Source organism: Eutrigla gurnardus (assembly GCF_963514095.1).
Source record: "Eutrigla gurnardus genome assembly, chromosome: 14".
Lineage (NCBI taxonomy): Eukaryota > Metazoa > Chordata > Actinopteri > Perciformes > Triglidae > Eutrigla > Eutrigla gurnardus.
The window spans coordinates 5647168-5674098 of record NC_139937.1 but is presented as its reverse complement, the minus strand read 5'-3'; the positions used below and the strand labels follow the sequence as shown (position 1 = coordinate 5674098).

Genomic DNA, 26931 nt, shown 5'->3' with positions numbered 1-26931 from the left:
AAATATCACAATTAAATGAGCCGGTTACAAAGCGATGAGTTTGACTGTCTACACCAGAGACCGCATATGAGAACTCCACGGGGTCGACGCTTGCTTTCGGGGTCCTCCTGACCACGTCACGGAAAAAGATGCTGTCAATGAAACAAACCCCGCCCCTTTACGGTAACGCCGAGCTCTGCCCTGCATTTTAATTGGAGGAGGCTTAAGTCAGTCAGGCGGGGCGATGCAGCGGTGGAGCTGGATGCTCCTCAGAGGGGAGCCGGACGCTGCGTGTGTGTGCATGTCAGACCGGAGACAGCTGCCTGTCTGACGCTCTGATCCGGAGTCTTTTAAACCCACCGTGTCCAGCATCTCTGTCCTCGACACCTGGAATTCACATCTGGAACTTTGACAAGGTGAGTGCGTTTTTTCATCCCCCCCCCCCCCCCCCTCTTGGTGAGTAAAACTAAGTTGTCCTTCACTAGATAGTTTAATTATGTCTTGGAAATCATGTCAGTTGTATTCAGTCATGTGCATTAAAACGTTCATTGTCGTGTTTGTTTTCTAACTGAACATTTGACAGCAGTTTCACAAGCTGTAAAAATGTGTTCACTTAGTGAAGCTTCAAGGTGAAACAAGCCGAAATGTAAACTACATTTACCATCACATTGCTTAAAAGGCTTTGCTGGGTTTGGACTCTCCTGCTGGGGTTTCCACACGGTCGATATTTAGTTCCTGACTCATAAAATAAACACCAATAGATCCTTTTAGTCTCCATGGTAACTCTGAGCCCAATTCCTCTTTTTTTATTTATTTAATTTTTGGACAAGTAAAGTCAAGTTGTGGAGGATGTTTTTTGTTTCCACATAAGACAATACACGTATAACAGTAACAAGCTGCCTGTAAAACTCAAAGCAGCAGTATGAATAATGTGCCTGTATGTTTGAGTGGCTGTATCTCTCATGCTGAGTGGATGTAGGTGTGTGTGTGTGTGTGTGTGTGTGTGTGTGTGTGTGTGTGTGTGTGTGTGTGTGTGTGTGTGTGTGTGTGTGTGTGTGATATTGAGCGTAGATAGGATCCATTTTCAGATGTAATCGGGATCTCAGTGGCTCACACACTACAGTGTCTGTAGGCAAGAGAATATTAGCACACTCCCAGATGATTACAATTCGGTGTAAATCCACCGTAATAACAGTGATCCCTTTGCTGAATACAGGGTTTACAGTCAAGTATCTGTGTTAATCCTAAAACACTTGGTTGAGTCAGAGCTGTTGTTGTTTGTTTCTGTGGTTCACTCATAGTAGCTGTCATTTCAGCACTTGCGCAAGGTTATATCAGCTCTTCTGGATGCTGTGTCAACAGTGCAACAGAGCACGCTTTTCAGGGGCTGCTTTGGCTCTGTTTGTCCTGTTGGAACATGTGTGAGGCTCAATAGGGGCCATTTAGAGTGTCTGTAAAAATGCCTGACGTGACATGGGATGGAGAAGCTGGAGAGTGCACACGTCCTGCCTCACTATGGTTTACATGGTGAAGGACAAAGTCAAACACACTGGAAACGTTGCTTTTGGAAATGCTGCTTTAATAAACACCTGGGAGATAGTTAAATTTGGCATGTGGACCACTTCTCTTTTTCTCCTTTCACAGCTGTGTTCACTCCGCTCCGAGGACAGTTTGTTGGTCAATATGTCATTCTTGCAGCTCCTGAGGTTTTTGCTTGCTAGCACACCCAAAATAGTGATTGCATTCAGAAACAGTGAGACAGTGAAGGAGAGGAATCGATAGAATTTGTGGAATGCAGCAGCAGGAAATAAAGGAATCAGGAAACAGTAGCGGGACATTGCATTGCCTGAGGTAACATCCACGGCAATTGCAGCTTTCCCCCCGAGTGTTGAGCTGAACCCATAAACTATCACCCCAAAACACAGCATTATATGTCATACAGTAACTCTGACTCATTAAACAGGAAGTGAATAATGCAGGACATGGTTAAATAGCATCTTGTGCATGTGGCAGGTGTTGCCTTTTTTTGCGTAGGGGTAGACATTAATAATTTATGTGGTTTCACGTGTAAACAGGTAGTTATGCTGTTACACAGCAGAGGAACTGAACTTCTGAACCACGTCTGTTCTTACTGTTGTTATTTCAATTCAAAGACATTTTGTAATTGCTAGAATATTAGAAAAAGGTATGATAGCGAAGACAAAATCCAACAGTGTTAGAGTTTCACTTAACTTTCATTAAATACGTACGATCATCAGACCAAAGGCGTAAATATCAAGAATGGCCGGATCTCAAACAATGTGTTGAGTAGAAAACGCTCTATTGAGTGTCTCAGTTGCTATTTGCTGGATAAGGTAAACCCATCTCCATCATGGTTTGATCTTATTTTTTATACAATGAAATATCAGTAGCGATAACTAAATGTATGCTTATTGTACATTCACTATAAAAACGAAATAAAGACAAAAATGTGCACTCCCAGTGTGCACTGGGGCATGTGTTACCGCTGCATCAGACTTGATATTACGTAATTGTCTGTCTGGCTCTTTTCCCCGTCAAAGTGACTTGGACTATCTCATTACTGACATGTTTCTTTAATGGCAGGTTGTCTTCAGCCTCCTGCAGGCATCAGAGTGGCTGGAAGAAGCTGGAAGGCTGATTTCATGACTCTGGTAGAGGCTGCTAGATATCAGCATGAAATTTTAACGAGGGCAGCACTAACTTTAAAACAATGGCTGAACCCGTTCATACTAGAAATCCTCTGGAGTTTGCATGGCTGAATTATTCAAAATGTTCACCATCTTACAGCTCTGAAAATAATATCTCCAGCTTATCGAATGACATTGAAGTTATCGCTTAGCTCCTCTGAACTAATACCTTTAGACTGATGTGGGCGTAACTTTTAAATCATAACTGATTATTTGAAGCATTGAAAAACTATATGAAAGAGTCATGGCCGTCGGGATGGCAACGTACTTCAGTCAGTCAGTCCACCTAAGACATGAGCATGTTAGCATTGTCACCTTTGGCCTTCATGATTCCATTGACTCTGCATTAATAAAAAGAAAAGTACATTTAAAAAAAAAAAAGACTATTTATAAGTTATAATCCCGTTTAGTGTTAGGATCATATAGTGAAAGTACATACATTTCCTTTACTTTGCAGTTAATTAGGTCAATAAAACTCTACAAATAGAAAAGGCAGACCAACTTCACTCATGTTGCAAATATTATCCCCAAAACACAACAAGTTAAACCACAAAAAGCTTTTCTGCTGCAGTTTGAGTGTGTTTGTGGTGCCGGTCTATCTTCTCTGACGTAGCCCTCTATCACAGAGAAGGAGTCACGCTGTGAGCTCATCCATACACCAGTCCAGAGTTCAGGCATGAAGTAAATCTCTCAAGATGTGCTAATTCTTCTCAGTCGGACAGTTTATCTCTGTCTGGCCATAAATGGAAGGTAATGGAAGACGATGTCTAAATATATCTGCACTCGGAGGACTTAGGGATTGCTTGTGGCGGTGCAGATGTTCTTTCCAGTTTTTGTGATATCTTCTTTTTAGGCCTGTTTTTTTTCTCCATTGTTATGAGACAGGAACAGCATGCTAACAGGGACAAGGTTCACCTCAATGTCATCCTCCTCTATTCTGAGTCAACACCTCAATTCATGTGAGAATAGAGGTGGAGAAGCTGCTTTTACACAGTAAGAGCAGAGGGATGATTGGCACGCATTGTCATCTTCACTTTTTTGGGGGGGAAAATGTGACAAGTGAGCGAGCAGAGCATTTTTCTTATTAATGTTTTCTCCCCACTCTTTTGTCAGTGAGCGTTGAGCTAAGCTGTGACTATTCTCTGCGTCCTAATGAGCTGGTGTTGAGTAACGAGGCTGTCAAGCTCCCACACACTGAATATAACAAAGGAGAGGACCTCTGCCTCGCTCGGAGCAGACGAGAGGAAGAAATAGAGATAGAGGGAGGGGAGACGGGGGACGTCGAGGATGTGGTTGATTAACAGGATGCTAAAGAGAGTGTGTGGTAAAGCCTGTCATTTGCAGAGAGTAGTAGACATGAATGAGAAGGTTTCTGCTGCAGGAAGTCATTGAAGAGGGTCCTCGATCTGCCTCTCTCTCTCGCTCTCTCGTTATTACAACCTTAACTCTGGAGGCATTTTCACTCTTGGGGTGAATATGAAAAGGCTTCAGACTGCATTTCATCCCGATAAAAATGTACGATTACAGAAAGCAAAGGCTGATGTTCGCACTTCAAGCTCAGCAGTGTGAGCACGGTTCTCGGAGTGGCTCTTTCTGGCCATGGCGACCTTTAACCCCAAGGCCTTGACCAGATCAGAGGCCTGCCTAGAAATCTGTGTGCAGCTTTCAGAGAAGGTGTAGCCGAGATGTGGGCTGCTCGGTTCTCTATAATGGCTTGCTGTGTGCTGGTTTATCATTGGATGAATATTGTTTTAAAGAAATGAATACTTCCACTCTGTGGTGCCCTGATTCTGCCGGTAGATCTCCCACTCTGGTCCCAGTTACACTGTTTGGGTCTTTTTAAGGATACAGTGGAACATTAATGGCTGGGGATGGCAATTAATTACTGCCCTGATTGAAATGACAGTCTTTGACAGGGAAAGGAAACGAGAGACTTTCTGGGGCTGTTTCCTGTTTAGTTGCTCTTCAAACTTGGATAAGAAGCTGATTCAGATTCAGATTCAGCGTTACTTCGACTCTTTAACTGATTCAAGCTCCAATCACTTTGGTTTTGAATGACACAACAGACTTAAATGTTTTTTTCTTCCTACCATATATGCATGAGTGTCGTCATATTTTGAAGTTTGCAAGTTGAAAACGATGAGACCCCATAGATAAGAGAATGAATCATCTCTTTGAAAGTGTTCATTCAGGAGACTGTGGATAATAATTCATTTTCAAATGAGTTTCTGAAAATGAAAAACTCACAGTTGAATGATTGAAAGTTTGAAATAACTTTACATTTTGGATCCCTGATCGCTTTTTTTTGCTGAGAGTTAGAGGAGATGATACTTGAGCGCTATTAATCTTCTCCTCTTACTTTTTCAATAAAAGCAAATAAGGGCATTTATTTTGAAAAATATCAAACTCTTATGATACTTTAAATACCACAGTAAATTTTATGCATCTTTTATTTGATCTTTTTCCTTCCAAGAAATTTCATCAACTTGTTGCTGCCTTCAAAATATAGAAATATGGACTAATAAAAAGCAGATATATTGCAGTAACAAATCACAGCAGCATTTTCTGTGGCCACTGGCCTGATTATATTGTTTACTGCTCATTTCTGATTCCATCCCCTCCTTCACTCCTTTTGTTCTGAATTTCACATAATGAAATAACAACGACTAAGTGGCATCATCCCAGCGGGGTAATGCACGAATGTAATAACATTTAGACGTGGCAAACGAGAGCCTTGTGTGTCTGCTTTGGTGAGTAGCAGCTCTCAGAAAAGGTTGTTCATCTAATGAGTATGTCCTGTGGAGGAAGATTAAAGGCAATACAAATTAAGCAAGGGCTTAGGTTCTGATTTGTGTTTATGGATGGATCCCTCATTGGAGGAAAGGTAGAGTGAATGACCCACCTCCCCAGGTACCAGTTTGCTTTGTGACTAAAGAGCTTTGTATTGGGAGGAACGACCTGTCAGAGAACGCCTCGTGGGCCGCAGAGATAAGGTGGTTACCATGTTAGGTGTTTTCATGAATGCAGAGGCCATTTGTTTTGTCAAGTTTACGCTGAATAATCCGGAGCTGAAAAGGACGGAGAGAAGCTTCGAGCAGCTTTTGCCTTTTGGTGCTATTTTATATCAACATCAATTTTCTTCTGTTTCATTAAACCAGCCGTCACACAGAAGGAAATGAAATTACACGTAGTTCAAGAACAGCAAATCATTTACTCTAATGAAACACAATAGGAATATTCCATCTCTCTCAGCTAGTGAGTTTTGCAGATGAAATGTTATTTGAAAGATTATTCAAATCTTTATTCATTTAAAGGTTATCTAAATATCACCTTATCTGCTTAGTAAAAGTAAATAGTCTATCTATATTCCCATGCCTCTAGATCAGCTTTAGGCACTCTCTCTCACTACCATTACTGAACTCTCACAGTGTCTTTCCTAAAATACATTTGACTTCTTCCACTTCATATTTCTGAACAGTGTGTTATATGGTCCATCCCAACCCAACAGTAACAGCGGAGCATCAGTGTGTCATATCAATTCTTGCAAACGTGAGTCTATATCCTAAAGAAAGCCACACTGTTCAGCCATTAGATGTTTATTCTGGTGAGTCACGTCCTAATGATGCATGAAAGCCTGTTAGGCTTGGCAGCCCTTTGGCAGACTGGAGACAGTGGACGGAGAGAGGAACATCTGCAACATGAACTACAGAATGAAATGGAGGGCTTTCAGCTTCTGTCAATCTAGTTAGTGCAGCCTAAAAGGACATTAAGCCATCTATGACTTCATCCAGATCTATAACCAAGGATTTGTTGCCTGGAACGCAGTAAAAATATGAGCTTTGAAAGGCAAATATTGTCAAGCACCTGAAGACATATTTAGTGAATTTGTCCAACTGGACAATATTAGTTTTACTCATTATATGTTGGAATTATGTGCTGTATTTTGATAAGGAAACGCCTGCTGTTAAGCATCCTGGAAGGCCATGTTACTAGTGAGTCCACCTGGAGATCTTTGCTGCATGATGTACATCTGATATGATTATGATAATTTAAAAACGGGAAAACGATCTAATATTCATTGGTTTCAGAGTCTCTATTGTATTCACTACTCTCATATGTGTTGTGTGATGTTTGATGATGCTGACGATGCGTATGTCTTTGTTGAGTGTCAGTTAGACAACAAGAAATGAAGAAAGGAGCAAGTGTATTTTTCACTATTTTCTGACAGTATAGATAACAAATGATGGTTGCCATGTCCCATTAGTCTCCTCTCATTTCCTGTCTGCTCTACTAATGCATACTATCTACTAAAAGACAAAACAGACTGCAGACTCGCTCTGTGAGGCTGCATTCTGACACAGTGGTGCTATGAGCTAAATGCTAGCATTAGCATGGCTACATGCTCACAATGACCATGTTAGCATGCTGATGTTTAGTGGGTTGAATATTTACCCTGGTCGTCGTCTTAGTTTAGCGTGCTGGCATGCTAACATTTGTTAAAATTACTGCAAAACACTAAATTAATTGTAATGTTGTGTTACAGTGTGTTTGGTCGTAAACCAGGCGGCATGATGGTGTAGTGGTTAGCACTGTCGCCTACCAGTGGTCCAGGTTTGATCCTGGGTTCGAGCCGGCCTTTGGTGTGGAGTTTGCACCTTCCCCGTGTCAGCCTGGGTTTTCACTGGGAACTTCGGCTTCCTCCCACAGTCCAAAGACATGCATGTTAGGTGAATTGATGAGAAATTACCCATAGGTGTGAATTTGAGTGTGAATGGTTGTCTGTGTCCTGTGATAGTCTGGCAACCTGTTTATGGTGTTCCTTACCCTTCGCCCCCGCGACCCTGACTGTGGTTACTGATATTGGATGGATGGATGGTCATTAACCAAAGTATTTGGATAATTAAAAAAGTTGACCAGCTGGTGGTGTCAGAGCAAAACCAATTCATTTTCAGTCTTGTTGCTTCAGTCTGGGGGTCAGATGGAGGTTCTCTGATAAGACGATGATTCTTCTAGGTGAGACACGCAGCACAGCCAGCATGAGTTTGAAGCTCCTGCTAGTTGCACATCTTTTCTCCTCCAAGAGTTACGCTGGCTTCCTCATTATAGAACAGTTGCGGGTTCCATCCGCCCACGCTGCACTGAAATATTCATAACTGTCACCTCTCCACGTAACTTGTTTATCCTTTTGTGTTAGAGACACTGGGAAAACAACATCTGCGTTTATATTACATAGATTACAGCTTGGCCTGTGAACTTGCCAGTAATAATGTGCTTGAGTGCACGTATAAGTTCAGTTAGGGTGTCACAGCTTTACTGGAATACAGAGGGAATCTGACGAGATACATAATTATATGTATATGTACTGTATATGTATATATATATATATTTTTCCTCCATACTACCTGGAAGATTTAATGGGATACATGAATCACAGTAATTCTTTATAAAGGTCAGTACCATCTTTATGACAAAAGAATTGTTCAAATACAGCGTCAGCAGTTGGTGCGCAGCAAAAGACAGCCCTATATTCTTTATTGCCATTTTTATTTGATCATGACCAGGTTTGTAGATATTTGTGTATATGCACACATGGATTTCCCCACCTCATATTCTCATATCTGTTTCCTTTGGGTTTCTCTGTCTGTGAAGAACAACAACAACTGTGACGTGAACTAAAAATCCATACTGACAGTAACCCCAACCCACTGATCCTCTGTGATCTAATGCAGTTTTGTTGCAGTCCCTTACAGCATTTCTTCATTGCCATCAAAGAGCACGTGCTCTTCACTGGGAAAGGGTAATTACTGGAGCAGGGATGTCTAATACCGCTGTCGCCTCCATGAAAGTCTGAGAAGTGTTGCTGTTATGTCGGATGAAAGGTTGGCCTGAGCGGTGACTGTGTGAAGGAGCTGGACAAAGCTGGTGTGATCAGTGGAAAGTGGATGAATAAATCATAGGTGATGGAGAGGAAGTGGAGATGGATGGATGGATGGATGGATGGATGGATGGATGGATGGATGGATGGATGGATGGATGGATGGATGGATGGATGGATGGATGGATGATGGATGGATGGATGATGGATGGATGGATGGATGATGGATGGATGGATGGATGGATGGATGATGGATGGGTGGATGATGATGGATGGATGGATGGATGGGTGGATGGATGGATGGATGGATGGATGGATGGATGGATGGATGGATGGGTGGATGGATGGATGATGATGGGTGGATGGATGGACAGATGGATGGATGGATGGATGGATGGATGGATGGATGGATGATGATGGGTGGGTGGATGGATGGATGGATGGATGATGGATGGATGGATGGATGATGGATGGATGATGGATGGATGGATGATGGATGGATGATGGATGGATGGAGTGCTGGTCTGTGGTTCGGGGCCTCTTATTGTGTCCCACCTCTGGGTTCCTGTGCCTGCGTTTTGGGAGCTCTGTCGGTGTGAACTGATCGGTCTGTAGATCTGCGGTCCACAGACGGTCCACAGACGGAGCAACGGTGGTTTCACATGACCGATGGTTGTGTCCATTATGCAGAACAAGGCTTGCAGCTGCAGTGAAGGTAATGTAATTAAACGCCGCTGCTTCTTCAAAGTGGTTGTCAACACGTGGCTTGTCTCATTCAGCGTGAGCCGGCAGGAGACATTGATTATGTGATCATCTCATAGTTCTCAGTGGCGGAATGGAAAAATCTTGTGTTCATCAACATACAGAGTTTGCTCAGTTGCCATGTAAAAGGGTGTTTCAACATCGTACAATGTGAGCAATCTTGATAATATATGATCACAAATGATGATGTCCAATCCAAACGATTTCAAATATCTGAGAAGTTGTTGATTTATATGATGCACCTTATAATATCTTCTTCTTTTCTTTCAAGCAAATTGCTTGTTTTGTCATCAACTTTTCACGTTTTTAATGATTCCATATATTAAATTATAAAAGACTTGACTAAAATAATCATTAGTTGTGATCCTACACCAAATATCACTTTGATTAAATAATATTGTAATGTTTACTAAACATATCGCCCAATGAATACTTGAGCATGTATATTCTCATTTAGCTGTAACCAAAACTATGGTGGAAAAAACACGGACACGACTTTGTGTAAAAAGAAACTTCAGACCAAACTACATCATGCTGATCTCCTCGACAGGATCTCACACATGGTGTTTTAACATCACAAACTAAGTAGATCTGTGAATCCTCAGTAAAGCTAAACCGATGACCTGCTGCTTCTTCCCACGTGGGCCAACTTGATTTACGCCTCACGCCTGCGTGTTTATCAGCGTTCCATACTGTGACATACTGCTGCTCACAGTGCATTAGCAAAATGTGGCTCCATGTGCTGATGTGGTAGACCAGGCACATAATGTTGATGAGGACGTGTGAAGAGCACGGCAGTTGACTGAGCGTTTTCATATCCTAAAGAGGCCCAGTTAGCTTCACACTGTTGGAGCGATGATTTTACATTATGACGCTGATTCCTGACCACCGGACTGTGATCGAGATCAGCTAATGAAATGCTGAACCCCGGGATGAAATCCCACCTAGCAAAGAGCCGGTAACTCAGTAGAATAATAAATATCTGTGGGTGAAAAACACTGTTGAATATTTTGCTCCACTACATTTATCTCATTCCTGTAGATACTTTGTAGTCTTAGTAGTACATATTAATGTAATTATTATAACTATGTATATTTGTACAACTAATCAAATAATTGTATAGTCTGAATAGAATATTGCAGTATTAGCATTAGGTGACATCTTCAAGTAAAAAAAAAGTACATTTAGCTGATTATAATTTGTAATTTTCCTTAAATAAACATTTGGAGGAACATTCAATACGTTGCAGTATTGCTTCTTTTATTTTTAATCAGACTACGTCTTCCACACTTATGCACTTAGTCCTAGTGGGTCTTTTAGATTCATGTGATCCTTAAATGCTGACAATCCATCACTCCCTGTAATGGTAAGATATGAATTATTCAAACCTGCAGTCTCATCTCTTTGTCGACCAATTTACGTCCTCCAGTCTTATCCGTCAAATCTGTTCGCTTATGTTGTGAATTCTTCTGTGCAGGTTTTTCTCATTACATCTCATATCCCGTTACGTGAGGATGGAAGAACTAATCGCTCTAAATAACCTAATGCATTTTTCAGTGAGACACAGCTAAAAGGCTTTTAAAGGGCTTGCCTCTTAAAGCCATCCCCCCCCCCCCCCCCTCTCTTCCTCCACCCTTCCCCTGCTGACCCCCATCTCCACTCCATCTGCTCTTTGTAGAGGAATGTTCCCGGTGCTCCGGTCTTAGCCTGCGCTGGCCGGCGTGCAGCGAGATGGACTCGGAGGAGCGCAGTTCAGCCATGTCGCAGAAGATATCCATGTCACGCAGCAACAGCAGCTCCTCATCCAAACTCGATAGCCGACAGGTAACGCACAACAGTGCTACAACTTGAAAAGTCTGAATTAAAAACCCCCTTTTTTTTTTCTTGACAGTTTGTGTATTGCAAAAGAAAAACAACTCCCCATCCTCAGGGATCTCTGTGTCGTGGGAGGAGAACGACCTGACAGTAAATGCCTTGACCGGCCAAACTTTTGCTAACGGGCCCTGGGGTTTTCTCAGATAATGCAAGGAGACGGCCTTGTCTGAGCCTCTCTTTGCATGTGATATCTTCAACAGCAAGCACAAAATGCTGCCAACTTAAAAAATTCCTCAGTCTAATCATTTTCTTCAAAGGGTCTGTTGCAATTACTAAAATGCTCATTTGCAGCGATTTTATCAAAGGTGTAGTTCTCTCACACACAAATGAGTGAAGATGGCATGAGAAAAAACCCTGTTTATCTGCAGGCAGCAGACATAGGCACCAGCATACATTTTTAATTACCCGCAGCAGCTTTTCTGTTTGGAAATGAACGTAATAAAGGCTCACTCCAGTCTTGCCCGCAGGACCACCAGAAAACATTATAATATAATAAAAAATATAAGTTCTATTTGCTTTGAACTAATTGATTGAACTACACGATAAAAAGAAATTACGTTTCAACATTTTGCAAATATGCTTTTATATATAATAGTCTTCCGTTTCTGGCAACAACAAAAAAAAGGTGCAAAGAATTGGTAGCACTCTCATATCTGTGTGGTAATGAAGCTGGAGCCAGGAAATGATAGCATAGCTTAGCATCAAGACTGGAAATACATCCATCCAAGTATAAAAACATCATGTTTTCTGACTATTCCTTGGATTACAACATTTTTTACTATTGGTCATAGTTGGGCTAGCAGCTGTCTCCTCACGTTTCCTGTCTTTGTGCTAAGCTAAGCTAGCCGTCTTCAGGCCGTAAATCTCGAGCAAGAGAGCAAATATCCATAAATTCCATGCTATGGTTTTAGATTTAGATGTTTATGCATGATAGGTATAATGCCATGTTGTAGTTTTGGGACAACCGTCTTACAGCTGCAGCATGGACAAGTTTGGATTCATAGTTTATAATGTTCCTATGCCCGAGTTATCCCCTGAAACCAGACATGTCAGTTATCTCTGAAGGAATCTCTCGACCTTGAAGAAAATGCCCAGGCAGCAGTGTGGGACAATGACTCACTGTGTGAGTGTGTCAGTGGGAGCTGTGACAAGCGCTCATGCCCACAAGCCACACCCTCTCCCCTGCCCACCCCCACCCCCCGACAGAAACAAGCGTTTATTTTAGACGGCCTCACCTCCAGCAGTCCGCTCCTCTGACTGATACAGTTTGTTTAGCCAGAGCTGTTATACACTAGAACATTCAGGGACACACTGAGATAACAAACACAGAGTCACCTCCAACCTCTGCCAAGAACCCAGAGTGCCTGTGGGGAGCTGGGGTGTGAACTTCATTTGTGCTTGAGTTTTAATCCCACGCGGGACCCTTTACAAAGTTTAAGATATCATCCTAAAATACTGCGTTATCAGCATTCATTTCATTCCTGCAACGGTACACAAATAATATTACATTTACGATGATGAAAAACCGAAAAGTAGCAAACGCATCATGTTTGGTGAGCTTGAATTGGAATGATTCGCATTTGTGCTCACCAGCAATTCAGCATTGCACTTCCTGTAAGATGGGAGACTCACAAAAGACAGGTTTAAAAAGAAAAAAAGCAATGGTTTGTAGTTAAGATACTAACCTTTTGAACCACAATGTTCCCGGGTTTGATTCCAGCAGGGCATCTTTATTGCATAAGAAACCCCCTCTATGGCAACCTGTTTCTACACTGTCAAACGGCAAGGACAAAACATGATAACATGTTCAACATTGAAGCAGCAGAGGATGTTCTGAATTGTGTTTCCCCATATGGGTTTTCCCTCAGTACAAGTCAATAGTGTATTTTATTTGACCTTCCATGTTCCACGATGGTGCCAGATTTTTTCTTGGTCACTGCTGAAAATCATTTTTCTAATGATTGTGTGATTGACAAGATAACCCCAATGACATCATAAGGGATTACTTTTATAAAAAAAAATTTACAAGCTAAGTAGCACGAAAAAATATAACATTAAAGTGGTATAAACCACAAATACCACAATACAATATCCACAAAGATGTTTTCCAAACCCTCTGTTTGTACTGTTTATGCTGCCTTCCTGGAATTATCACCGCCGAAGTACATGAGCTGTCTGGATTAGTCTATGATGAAATATCACCTTAATCTCTTCATTTTCAGGGGGGATTAAGTTTGAGCGTTCTAATCTCAGGAAATTATTATTGTGAAGAGCTGAGATTAGACAGGTAAGATAATATTTTAAATGGGACCATGAGGTTAAAGTAGTGCGTAAAGCTCTATAAATCTCATAGTGATGAATTCTGAAACTCTCATCTCCTACAGCCTCCCACTGACAAACTGACTCTACATTTCAAGAATCGTTTTGTAAGACCTGGACTCTCTTGTGTGGATGTCTCTTGAGTTTTATATTACAAACATGACTGCAAATGTGACCTGCATTCATGCACACAAGCTGCTAACGTCTCTCCATAAACGTCAGAGTTCTCATATCTGTGCCCACAGGACAGCTGGGAAATCGTGGAGGGCCTGCGCGGAGGCTTCAGCAACGTCCTGGAGCCCCAGAAACAGGAGGGCTTCATGCTCAAGAGGAGAAAGTGGCCCATGAAAGGCTGGCACAAGGTATAACCAATCGGCTGCAAGGTCCTTATATGACCCACGCTGTCTCACACTTAGACTTAATGACGTATTTCTGCTGAAAGTCACTTCCATTTCCCAGTCGGCAAAGTTCCCTTTCCCGAAACATGTGCTGACATGACTCAACTGTGTTTTAAACTAATTGAATGATCTTATGCGGTACATGATTCCACCCGCGGGGGAGTCACGTGTGATCAGTGGCTGTTCACGCTCTGTCTAAAGGCTTTCACTGGGATGATACTACCTGGCTGCATTAGCTGATGGCCTGTTGGTTGATAGCGCTGTATACGTTTAGCATTGACTGGCTTTTTCAGGTCTTTGTGCTTTCAATGCAGCACAAAGAGTCACATTTACAGACTGGAGTGTGGGGGAAGAGTAAAGGCAGACGAGATGCAAGACGACAACAACATAAATTAACGAGACTCCGTCATGATCACAGCGTCAGAACAGTGACTTCAGATTTGCTCTCAGGGGATGTTGCACATTATCTCGGCTGCCTCTCATTTGCTGATTGTCCTTCCGTCTCCCTACAGAGATACTTCTTCCTGGACAAGGGCATCCTGAAGTATAGCAAGTGCAGTGCTGATGTGAGTACAAAAGCCCCCTAGCCAGTTACAGAAGATTACAGAGGACACTTTGTGTCTTGTTGTGCTGCTGGCTGTCTTTTCCACAATATCCATCTGTGCCCATGGATACAAGAGGCCCTCATTCCCCCACAACCTCATTGTCGTTGATAGGAATCACACAGTGCATTTTGCCTGCCAATTTCACTTAATTATAAACCAGCCATGCAGAGGCTCTGCTTGCACAGGGCTGCCAGGGCCGATGGGAGGATGTGGATGGCTGTGGTCAGCATCCTGTTGCATTGTTATGAACTGCAGTCCAACATATTCCTAACAAGGTGTGTTGACGTTGCCTCGCAGATTGAGAAAGGGAAACTGCATGGCTGCATTGACGTGGGTCTCTCTGTCATGGCCATTAAGAAGAAAGCCAAGTGCATCGATCTTGACGCTGAGGAAAACATCTATCACCTGAAGGTAAAGCACAAGGCTAATGAGCGTGAAGCATTCCCTACAGATTTACAGGTAGTGATGTAAAACATGGATTATTTCGGATTATTCCCTTTTGATGCCTAGAACAGATTCTCATTTGAAATTACTTTAAATATGTCCCTTATATGGGTGAGAGAGAAATACAGTACCTGTGTGTGTTTTTCCACCTTCACTCCTCCTCTAACCTCCTTGCCCTTGTGTTGATTTCTGATTGTGGTATCTGCTCTGCAGATTAAGTCAGAGGAGCTGTTTGATGAATGGGTTTCCAAGCTGCGTCACCATCGACTCTATCGGCAAAATGAGATTGCCATGTGCCCTATTGAGAAGTCCTTCTACTATCCCCACTACCCCTCCCCCAACTCCCCGAGCATGGCAGAGAGTGCCTCCATCAGAAAGGTATACCTGCGCACACAGCACATACTGAAAACCACGTGGTCTGATAGAAACTCACTAAACGCTGCCTGCTCTGCTTCTACTCATGAATGTCATTATTTCATCTACAATATTTACTGAAGTTGTATTGAAGAATTGGAAAGGAAGCAAATTGTTATTGGATTGACCTTTGCATCTGTTTGCTCTTGCAGTGCATGTCTATACGAAGGCAGTCCACCGTTCATTCTGCAGGAGCCTTCCCTTTAAGCTGCAACAGCCAAGCCAAAGTAGCTGCCTGGCTCCAGTCCTCCGACGACATGGACCGCTGCTCCAAAGGTGAGACAGGAAGGCCGTCCCTTGTGATGTTTCGTATCTTTCGTGCATCGTTCATGTAAAGATCTGATTTGGCTGACTCCAGGTTTTTCATTTGTCAAATACTGCACTTTGTATCATAAATCTGTCTGCCTGCTGTCCTATTTGCAAGCAAGATAGGACTGGCATGGTAATGGTGTTGTTGTTGTTGTTGTTGTTGTTGTTGTTGTGTTACACACTGATGATTAGCAGCGTTTGTCTCAGTTTTCATTCAATAGTCTTCCCATTCTGTGTCCTGTCAACATTTCCCCCAGTTATTAAGTGGAAAGTTATGATTTTCTAAAGAAATCTTGGGCGTGTACACAACAAACCCACTCAGTGTGGGGAGGATTGTCACTTATTTAGTTGTTTTACGTATTATTCACATACTACAATTATCTATTCACGCCACTTCCTCTTCTGAAACACTCACTACACCAGGGTTGAAGAGAGAAAGCGGCCTACATTATCTATATAAGCCCCCCCCCCCCCCCCCCCCCCCCCCCCCCCCACACCTACTTTGCTAATGGAACTTTTTGTCAGCAAGTGAAGTGAGTTTTCACGTTTTCACTTTGTTCCCACGAACATCAAAGTCTTCATCCCTGACTTTGTGGATGGTAGGTTTCGGATGGTTTACAGTCTGATGGACCAAACCAGTACATGCAAGTGTGTGTGCCCTGCTCCTGTTTGTACTCCCTTCCCACCTCCTGACCTTCTTCTCCCATTTAAAATCTTTTCCCAACTCCCAACAGACTTGCTGGTCTGTGAGGCTTACCTGCTGGAGCTGAACCACCTGCTACAGAGTATGGAAGTCCTGCACCGTACCTATTCTGCTCCATCCATCCAAACCCTGCAGGTCAGCATCTCTACTCCTGATTCCTTTCACCCGTAGATGCACAGCAGCTTCATGATTAAATCTGAGAAACTGTGTAATCTACATAAACCACACAAATTATTCACATCCAAAATACTAGATGACTCAGAATATTATGCAAAGTATCTTGTCTTGTTTCATCTTTTATCATTTCTCTTCAGCAATATTTTTTAATGCCCTCATACAATTTGCTCCTAAATATAGAACACATTGCAACCTCGCTGTCACCAATGAAACATTTCTTTCCAAATTCCTCTTAAAAGAAGAAAAAGTCTCCTCTCTGTCTCGACCGTCAGCGTCTCATCCCTTTGTTCACTAGGCATCTACGTTTGACAGCCCCAAAAAGGAAAAGAGACTACCAAGGAAGTGGCGCACTAAAAACTACAACAAAGACGTCAAAACAACTCTGCAGGTAGACATATCAAATGGGATCATGTTTCATATTTTTTTGTACGAGCTCCTCCAAGCTCTGTTTGCTCTTCCGTAGGTACCCAGCTGCATCTCCTCCGGCTCGGTCCGCCTCCATGCCTCGAATCCCAACCTCTCCACCGCCGCACTCGCCAACGACAAGGCCGAGACCCAATCCCTGGATTCCCCTTTCGATGTGGCCAAGCTGCAGGAGGACTTCTGTCGCGTTGCCACCAACTGTGAGTCAAATATTATGTGCTGGGCAATTTAATTAAGATTTCTACGACTCTAGAACTCTAGATTGTTTGATTTTTTTTTACAAACTGAGAAAAGCTCCACAGTGCACATGAATCTGTCTGCCTACTGCCTTATTTGCATGTAAGATATGACTGACATGGTGTTTTTGTTTATAACAGATGGATGTGACAATGGAGCAACCACCAGCTGTTAATTGTTGCTTAATGAGAAGTTTACATGATCTAAAGCACAAAGCTTGGCAAAATACGGGTCTCAATCAGGATTCTTCCATTCCTCATTTAAATTTATATCCGGCTACCTGATGCTTGACATAATGAGAATGATTTATGTTTTACATAATGCCATCACAATTCCCACTTTTTCTGTAAAAAAAAAAAAAAGGTTTTCCTCGGGGTACAGCGGCTGTCCATTCGGCATTTCAATTACCACGTTTGTGCACATTCAAAATAATGAAGCGACGGATGGGCTTAATTTAATACAACGATGCATTGATATCGCCAGCGCTTCTCCCTAATGCGGCTCCCCCGGCACCTGTTAAGAAGTGCATGGTTAAATGATGAACGTAAAGCAAAGATTGCTGGCTGCAGAGCGATGGGAGATAATGAGAATTTCACACTTTGTTCCACTTTATTAAAAGCGTGGTGTGATAGACCGCCACTGGATATCTGACTGTACCTGCATTGCTCTGCGGTTTAAGCTCTCCCCCTCCTTTTCCTCTTGTTGCTGCAGTGCAAGCGACCATGAAAACGGCCCTGAGTTCACTGACATCTGAGAGGGAGCGATTAAAACAATGTGTGGACCACGACACCATCCCCCCGACCTCGCCGCAGGTTGTCGGTTTGAAGAACACACTGGCAACGGTACGTGAAGTAAAACACACACAGATGAAGAGCTGTGGTCAGCCTGTAGATGTAGGTTAGCTGTCATACTTTCTTTTAGACTGTTAAACGCCTCTCAGAAGCCGTGTCCTCCCACACCACTTGTCAGGCGTGACACATTGTTGAACCTCTTAGAGGGATTACTAGCTGCCGGTGTGATGTCTGCCCACCTCAACATGACCATCTTCAACAGTCATGTTTCCTTTGGCTGCTGCCTCCCACCCAGAGGCCTTTTTTTATTTTCTCTTCTGCGGTTACGCGGCCATTATCACGCTGACTTCTTTTGCCACATCAGAAGTTCTGCGCTCTCCACGCCAACACATTTCTCTGTCTGTAAATACCCTGCTGGATGTTGGCTGCTACCTACTCCACCTCACATAGTCGGTAATGGGGTGAGGAATGTAGGTTGGACTCCCGCGGCTTCCTGTCTGATGTCTGCAGCAATAAGACATGCACGTCTCTCTAGTAAAGGCATGTTTAGAGCTTAAGCAAAGTATTCATTTCAGCATTTAGTATTCAAGGAAGTATTGGTCGGGTGTGTGCTATAAACAATGTTTACATTTTTCCAGGCTTTAGCCCAGAACTCTGAGCTGAGAGAGCGCCTGTGCAAGATTCATGCCGAGTCCCACATCGTAGAGCCCACACTAATAAATCTCCCTGCCCCTGCACAGGTGGGTGCGGGAATGCAGTGACTCTACTCCCTTTACCCCCTCCCCACCGTCATGATGATTTTTTATTATCTCTGTCTTTATTTTCATCCCACGCAGTCTTGACTTTGCCACAGAATGAATGAGCTGTCCTTTTTCTTCTCATCGAGATTGAACAAATATTGCTCTCCTCCGCACCGCCTTCCTTTTATAATGACAGTGACTATAAAAAAAAAAAAAAGTGAACATAATTTTCTTCACTGCAAACTTTTCAGGGAACACGGCCACCTGAAGTAGGTTGAATTTCCATTATTTGTGCTTCCTCTGAGTCCTGTGGTCTTGTTTCTCACGTCACACGGCTCAGGGGAAGACCGCACCTGTCATTATCATCTCCTACAGGAAGCTCTTTGCACTCTTAATCTGATTTGCTGACCAGAGAGTGTGAGCTGATCTGTTTAAGCGTGTCCCTGGGTAAATTTCTTTTGAACACAATCTGCGGGCTAATTATCTGCGGACTAATTATTCAGCTTCAGCAATTACAAAGGATGGAGGGCTCACTGTGGAAAAGGACTTCTTGTCTAATTGGTTACGTGTTTTGATTTGTTTTCAGAATAATTATATGCGTGCTTTTGGTTAATTTTGAATGTGCATCTTTTTAACACCTTGTCAGACAGTCGGTGGGTGTGCACACTTGTTGCACACTTGTTGCACACTTGCACTTCTGCCTGGCTCTTTATAATTAATACACTAATATATTGTCATACAGTCTCAAGAAATAGGATACAATATATTCTCAATTGTGAAACTGATCCTTCCTTTATACAAATTTTAATTCTGAAGTGTTGCAATTTCTAGAAGTTCATAATTTGGTCAAACGAGAAAAACGAAAGACAATCAGTTGTCTATGAATATCTGTAAGCTTTTATGAAACTGTTTCATAATGAAATGAATAAATATAGTGTACTATGTGGGAGTGGGTGACTGTCTTACAATATATTGCATGTCAAATTTTGTGTGTGTTGTGATGCTTTCATTACCACACATTGTGATTGTATTCTGAATTAGCCTGTGATCGCCGCCCCCTGACTATGATGGCGTTGCCCTTTTCTTGCTCTTAATTATAGCTGTGAAAACTGTGTCTCCTAGAAACAGGATGTCGACGAGTCCCGTCCCCTCGTGCACCAAGTGTCCAATGAGAGCAGAGCTTCAATCACAGAGTCTTTGTCTGAGTTCTTCGATGCACAGGAAGTTTTGCTGTCTGCAAGTTCTTCTGAAAATGAGGTACATGTGAGAGCTAAGCTGTTACCATTAGCAGCTCAGAATCAGCCAGTCTCATAAACTGACAGTTATTGCTGCGTAATGGAATTATAATTATTGTTAATGTTATCTCATGTCATGTTATTTGTTTGATGAGACAAATTGAGATAAGAAATGAATCCAGACAGACGAGTCCAAACAAAATTACCCCCAGAGGTTCTTTATTTATTATCACATGTCATTTCATCCATTCTGTCTGCGAAATGTATTAAACATTTAAGCTCATTGTGACAATCCAGTGCGGTTCTATTGCTAAGAGAGAAATTGGGCTTTTAACTTACCGACGCCTGAAAGCAAAGTGTTTTGATGCGTGTCATGAAACAAATCAGCCCTCACTTCCTTCAGTGTTCATGCAGCATGCCAGATCACATCACAGCTGGAGCAGAAGCTATGTGAAAATGGAAGTTAATTACTTTCATCTAAAAATACAGCGAGTCAAGGTGTAGATTAGTCACCAGGTCCATTCATTTCTAATGCAGAAGATGTTCTGCACACGACAGGAGGTTGAAGGAGACCAGTCACTTCCTGCAAGGTGTATTTAAATGTGTCCATCATCTCACATTTGACATGTTTTCTTAGGTATCAGAGGATGACTCATACAATAGTGATGTTAGTGACAACATTTCAATGGACAACTTCAGCAACGGGATGGAAAGTGAGAGACCAAACTCAGGTAAACGATATGGGACAGAGAACTCTGGGACAGATACCATCGGCTAGGTCTCATTTAACCATTCCCGTATGACATTCCCCACACAACAGGACCTGTGGAAGAAGGCACTGTCCTTTGTCAGCGCAGAGCCTGCCTGCCCTCGCCCAGCCCCAACAACAGCACCATCAGCCTGTGGAACATCCTCAGGAACAACATCGGCAAAGACCTGTCCAAAGTGGCGATGCCTGTGCAACTGAACGAGCCGCTCAACACCCTGCAGAGACTGTGTGAGGAGCTGGAGTACAGCGAGCTGCTCGACAGGGCTGCCAGCACACAGGACCCCTTTGAACGTATGGTGAGACGGCAAATTCACAGTTTGAGTGTGTGGGCACAATATTTTTTTGCTCAGATCTCATGTTTGCTTGCAGCACTTAACTGGCCTCCTCTGTGTTAAAAGTGTGTTACGAAATGACTCAGTTTTCAGAGATTTAAAGGGGTTTGGCTCCTAGAATTGGTGGAAAAGTTATCACATCCCGGAGCAGAAAAAGTTCTGTTATGACTGGTGTGACTGATATGTCTATCATAAATCAGAAACTAGTATTTTAAGGGTTCTCATGAAAAGAAACAAACGTTCTTGGTGTTGTTACTTTATTAAAGTAATACGCTGACATTTTGTGAAAAGGGCATATTCACTTTCTTGCAGACAGTTGGATGAGATGATCTGTATCTATCAGTTAATGAAGCCGGAGCCGAGAAAAAATTAGCTTTGCTTAGCATTAAGACTGAAAATAGGCCTTCGGGAGACAGCTAGCCTATCTTTCTCCAGAGGGCGAAAAATCCAATTATCAGCACCTCTAAAACTGACTTATTAACATGTTCTTATTATCTTATTTCTTTAATCTGTTCACAAACAGATTTTATAAACATTGAATAGAATAGTGGCATGCTGATTCCCTAGGCTAAGCCAATCACGAGGAAAGCTAATTGGCATATTTCCCAAATCAATCAAACTATTCTTTAATTACAACGTCAGAAGCCAGAAAAGGCAATCAATATTAAACATTGTACAGCAGCCTGATGTAGGAATAATCTGATAATTACAGCAGAGGCAAATTTAAAGGGAAAATGCACCTTTGTCCAGTCAGTGTTGGTGGTTAATGTAGTCAACTGAAACAAAAACTCCTAAATGCCTGTTATATTGACGAGAAAGCTGCCAGCAGTGCCTACATGTACCAAGATGCATTGCACTCGAGTTACTGCTGCCCAGCTAAAGGGTTATAAATTGCACCTATACTTGATCAAATAAAAACACTGTAGTGCCAACCAAGGCGGCAACTCATCATTTTCCACATTTTCAACTTGCAGATTACAGATTCACTCCTTCTGGTTTGTCTTTTCACAATAAAAGCCTAACTTAAATTCACTCAGTATTTTGCTAAGAGACAACTGAAAAAAAAAGCTAGTGTTACACGACAAAACTAATTATTAAATGGTTATCTGCCCTCTCAGTGCTGCTGGTCTTAGCTGTCTGCTCACCTCTGTTCAAATGAAGAGTAAAACCTATAAGCTCATGCATATAACACTTTCTCTGGGTTGCCATTGGTGACGGGGTTCAGCAAAAACTGCCCAGACTGAGGTTCATACAGCAGAATGAATCCGTTTCTGTTGGCATCAGAGTGCAATTTGAGCAAAGGCACCAAAAGTCTGTGTTTGCTCTCAACAGCTCACTAATTGGACGGCTACGTACAATTTGGCAATTTTTTCCTGTAAGTGACTATCGAGCACATTTTTAGGAGCCAGAATTGACCAATTACTTGTTGCTGGCAGTTATTCCTCCTAATCTCTGTCTGCAGATTTCCAGCAGGAAGATGACACGATTCTGCCACTTTCAGTGTTCTACTTTTGCTCGCGTTTGCATCAACTGACTTTAGATTGAGTTTGTTGGTTGAATACTTTCATATGGGAGGTGTAGAAAACATGCCTTTAGGACAAACGTGCCACATACATAATGAATGTCAAATGGATGTATTGGTTTCTCTTTGTGCAGGTATACATAGCTACGTTTGTTGTATCAGGCTATGCATCCAGCTTCTACAGAACGGGGGGAAAGCCTTTCAACCCCCTCCTCGGGGAGACGTATGAATGTGACCGGCCAGATAAAGGCTTCCGATTCGTTGCAGAGCAGGTATCCGTGCATCCCAACTTATGTGCCATCGACCATCACAGTTGTCTAATAATAATGCACTTCATTGATTTAATTTAATAAACCCCGATTTTTTTTTCCCAGGTCAGCCATCACCCACCGATCTCAGCTTGCCACGCAGAGTCTAAAAACTTCATCTTCTGGCAAGGTAGGGGTGAATACAAATTACTCTCATCCATTATCACTGTCTGTAAAGATTGTGGTTAGCGGCTGGTTGTCCAATGTTGTTAATGTGTACAATTGCTTTGTTCTGATTGATTTTGTAGATGTGAGGTGTAAGAACAAGTTCTGGGGGAAATCAATGGAGATTGTTCCTGTTGGTACCACTCACGTAACCCTGCCAGGGTGAGGATCGTCTGCAACATTTTCTTCATGACTGGACGGATCCAAAACACGCACAGACTGTACAAATCAATGGCCATGTGAAATAAGAAGTGTCCAATTAAAATGAATGTTTCTTTTAATCCCTTTTTTCTAGCTGTGGAGACCACTACGAGTGGAACAAGGTGACATCCTGCATCCACAACATTCTCAGTGGACAGCGCTGGATCGAGCACTATGGGGAGATCTCCATCAGAAACTCCAGCAGTGATATTTGTCAGTGCAAGATCACCTTTGTTAAGGTGAGGCGAACATGAAAAGATGGAAAAGTTCAGCAGCTGTATGCGGGGCCCCATGACCCCCATTAGCACTGCTAACAACCTTTTCTGATGCAACATTCACTTTTTGATGACACAGGCGGGGCCTTTCACACAGCGACTGTTAAAAAATTAAATAACGATTCCGTATTCTACCAACAGGGAGGGCTAAACAAGACTTTAAATTCTTAATTTTGAAAATGTGACACTCAAGGCTGAATTATTGCTCCCTGCAAGGTGCTGCGAAACAGATTTATGTGTGTAGTGCCTCTCAAACGCAATGCAATTGCAATTGCAATTAAAGGACTTTGATTGATGTCACACTTCCAGTCAAGCATATCTAATATAGTTCAATATAGTGGTAAATATTGGCCACAATATTGGAATAAAGTTTATTCAAGGGCATTCATGCTGTAGCACTCTTTTTGTTCCCACTCCCTCTCTGCTTGTGTTGGTAGTCATGCCTCTGTGAACCCCAGGGGGTTTTGATCTAATGAACCTACGCTTGGAAAAAGAGGCATTATCCGACATCCATAAGTCTCCCACGGGCAAAGTAAATGGTGTAGTAGACCTTCTACACAGAGGGTGCTCTTCACCTGCATGGCACCAACAGCCCCTCCATGTTACCAGCGTTTGATGTATGGAAGCCTTTACTGCAAGGAGAAGGTTAATTGCTTTAGCGTGTGCCCATTTGAAAGACCTCCTGAAGCTGAGCAGGATAGCAAGTCGACATGTCAGAGCTCATTATGCGTCTTCATCTCCCATTAAACGCAGCAGCCCAACACACAGCTGGGACGAGGGGCGGTTTCACATCACAGCAACATCTGCTGCCTGCGAGAGGACATGATCGTGATCCCTGCATTGTCCATTCATGCTCACTGGCAACGTAACAACGTGTTCTTCTCCACCTGTGAATTCTTTTCACAGGCCAAATACTGGAATTCCAGTGTGAACGAGGTGGAGGGAGCCATCATGGATAATAAAGGGAAGGTGGTCCGCAGACTCTTTGGGAAATGGCAGGAAGCAATTTTCTGTGGAGACCCGCCCACAGCCAAATGCGTGTGGAGAGCAAGTATGACGAGATTCTTTCATGAGAATGCACGGAATGCCCTTTTTGTCTCCTTATGACAGCATCTGATGTAGTGGATGTCATTTGTGTGCAATTTAGATGTAATGCCTGTAGCCCTTGAGCAGTACTATGGTTTCACCAAGTTTGCTGTTGAACTGAACGAGCTGGACCCATCCCTGAAACCGCTGCTACCGCCGACGGACACCAGACTACGTGTGGACCAAAGGTGTGAGAAACAGATTTCTGACAGAGAATCATCATCATATCATCTGATATCTTTTACGTGTAGATCTTCATCACATCCTCACGACATGCTGTCTTAAAAAAACACTCAACCAACCACTACTGTATGATCAAAATAGCACAAAAATAGGCACATCAAAGGTCATGTTAAAAATAGTGCAGACACTTTTGGGTTGATCAAACTAATTTTAGCGAACACAAGTCTGTGAAGTAAACATAAAGGCGCCACAGAAAGAAGAAGCACTTTCCCATCAAAGGAACAAATGACACCACATCTAGTTCTTCATATTTGCCTGTTTATCCATATTAGGTTATCTGACTGCCCCCCCCCCCCCCCCCCCCCATATTAAATTTTAATGTTACAAATTAATGTTTTACCGTGTAGATATATTCATATGCATAATGAATGTGTCTGCGTGGCAGACTGCTGGAGGAGGGGAACTCGGAGGCTGCAGAGGAGCAGAAGCAGAGGATTGAACAGCTGCAGAGAGAAAGACGGAGAGTCCTGGAAGAGAACAACGTGACACATCAGCCGAAATTCTTCAGGTAACCTGAATATTATCGCTGGTTCATTTATCACTGAGAAAGTCATCGATGGGAAAGTGAGTCTTCTTACAGTCATAGTTTTATATGCAGCACGTCACTGTAACAGTAGCTTGTGCCAGAATTTCAGTTTCAACGCGCTCTTCTCCTGCCTCCTCAGGAAGTCGAAGGATGAGACCTGGGTGAGCAACAACACCTACTGGGAGCTGAGGAAGGACCCAGGCTTCACCCAGATAGAGTTTCCTATGCTGTGGTGAACCGCCAGTCACACACATTTCAACCCGCACAGCCTCTACTGTGATCCAGGCTGGGCTTCTGGTGATGTCTGTATCCACAGTCTTACCATCCACATGCTGGTCGTCTTCATTACAGTTCATCAAAGTGATCGCCTTAATTGCAAGTGCTTATGTAAATTGTGTGAACATGTTTATGCAAACATATTATGAGAATGTTGATACTTGTAGGCAAAGTTTGCCCATATTTTCACCTGATATGTTACACTGTACCACCTAAACTGAGAAAAGGAAAACGGCTTGGTATAAAGGATGACATGACGTGTCATCCTTTATACTCAAGCTTAAAATGTATTGATCAACTGGTCACATAGCTGTCGTCTTATGATGGACATTCTCTACCTCTGAGATAAACTAGCCTTGATACTCCAGTGATCAAGTGTACACATCCAATATTTATTCAGCACCTGCCTGATGCCTTATTTGTTGTGGTCATATTGTTTAATTTATTTGTATGTCATCTGTGAGACATTTTTTTATGTTTTGTAAGGACCAAACAAGAATTGTTCAGATCTTTAAATCCTTACTCAACGTTTCTTTCTGACGCATCACAATAATTCTTGCTTTTTGCTATGACTGTGTGGATGATTGTGCAACTCTGAGCAGCAGTAGCATCCGTTTTTCACTCTGTCCATTGCACCGTTGTCCACCAGGACCCTGGGCTGTGGGAAGAAAAGTGACTAAAACTATGCTCCATGGCCTCGAATTAAATCTGAGATGCTTTCTTTTAGTGGAGTCATTTGTGATTGTTTGTTCCAAACACTGAGAGCTATGAACGGATCATTTACCCATCATAATTTCCACTTAAAGGTGCAGTGTGTAAGATCTGGATAGAATTTTAGTTTCAAACATTGCAAAGAGGTTACAATGTTGACGCTATGTCAAAGATGCCTATTTATTATCTACTGAAATGAGCACGCCAACCAGCCGACCCCAGCCCGTCCTGTCTTGTTATATCACTTGTTCTCGAGAGGCAGTAGTGAGACACTGGAGCGTTCTGTCCTCAAGAAGTAGAGCTGCCCCAAGGGCATGTCATGTTGAACTACAGGGAAGTCCATGTATAGTTTCATAGTTTCTTTATTGGATTAAAGCCTAAGTGGCAGAAACAAGAAAACAGCACCACCTGGAGACTACATTTCTGGTAGGGCAGGCGGCAGCTCCAGGACATGGACCCTTCAGTAAACGGTTAGCTGTAGCATCCAGCAGCACAAACCCCAGCACAAGGAGTCCCAGTGGGT

General features: G+C 42.6%; 1 protein-coding gene across 1 annotated transcript; it reads left to right on the top strand.

Annotated features, from left to right (window-relative positions):
- The first annotated feature begins 258 nt into the window (after nucleotides 1-258).
- Nucleotides 259-26417, top strand: osbpl3b (oxysterol binding protein-like 3b). The gene is made up of 23 exons (XM_084026175.1): nucleotides 259-395; nucleotides 11003-11148; nucleotides 13764-13880; nucleotides 14429-14482; nucleotides 14819-14932; nucleotides 15179-15343; nucleotides 15532-15655; nucleotides 16423-16526; nucleotides 16864-16956; nucleotides 17032-17191; nucleotides 17940-18070; nucleotides 18658-18759; nucleotides 19882-20016; nucleotides 20632-20725; nucleotides 20815-21059; nucleotides 22752-22889; nucleotides 22992-23055; nucleotides 23174-23252; nucleotides 23386-23530; nucleotides 24473-24617; nucleotides 24714-24840; nucleotides 25281-25403; nucleotides 25561-26417. The coding sequence occupies exons 2-23, from the start codon at nucleotides 11056-11058 to the stop codon at nucleotides 25655-25657; spliced, it is 2649 nt and encodes an 882-aa protein (XP_083882301.1). The 5' UTR covers nucleotides 259-395; nucleotides 11003-11055; the 3' UTR covers nucleotides 25658-26417.
- The last annotated feature ends 514 nt before the right edge of the window (nucleotides 26418-26931 follow it).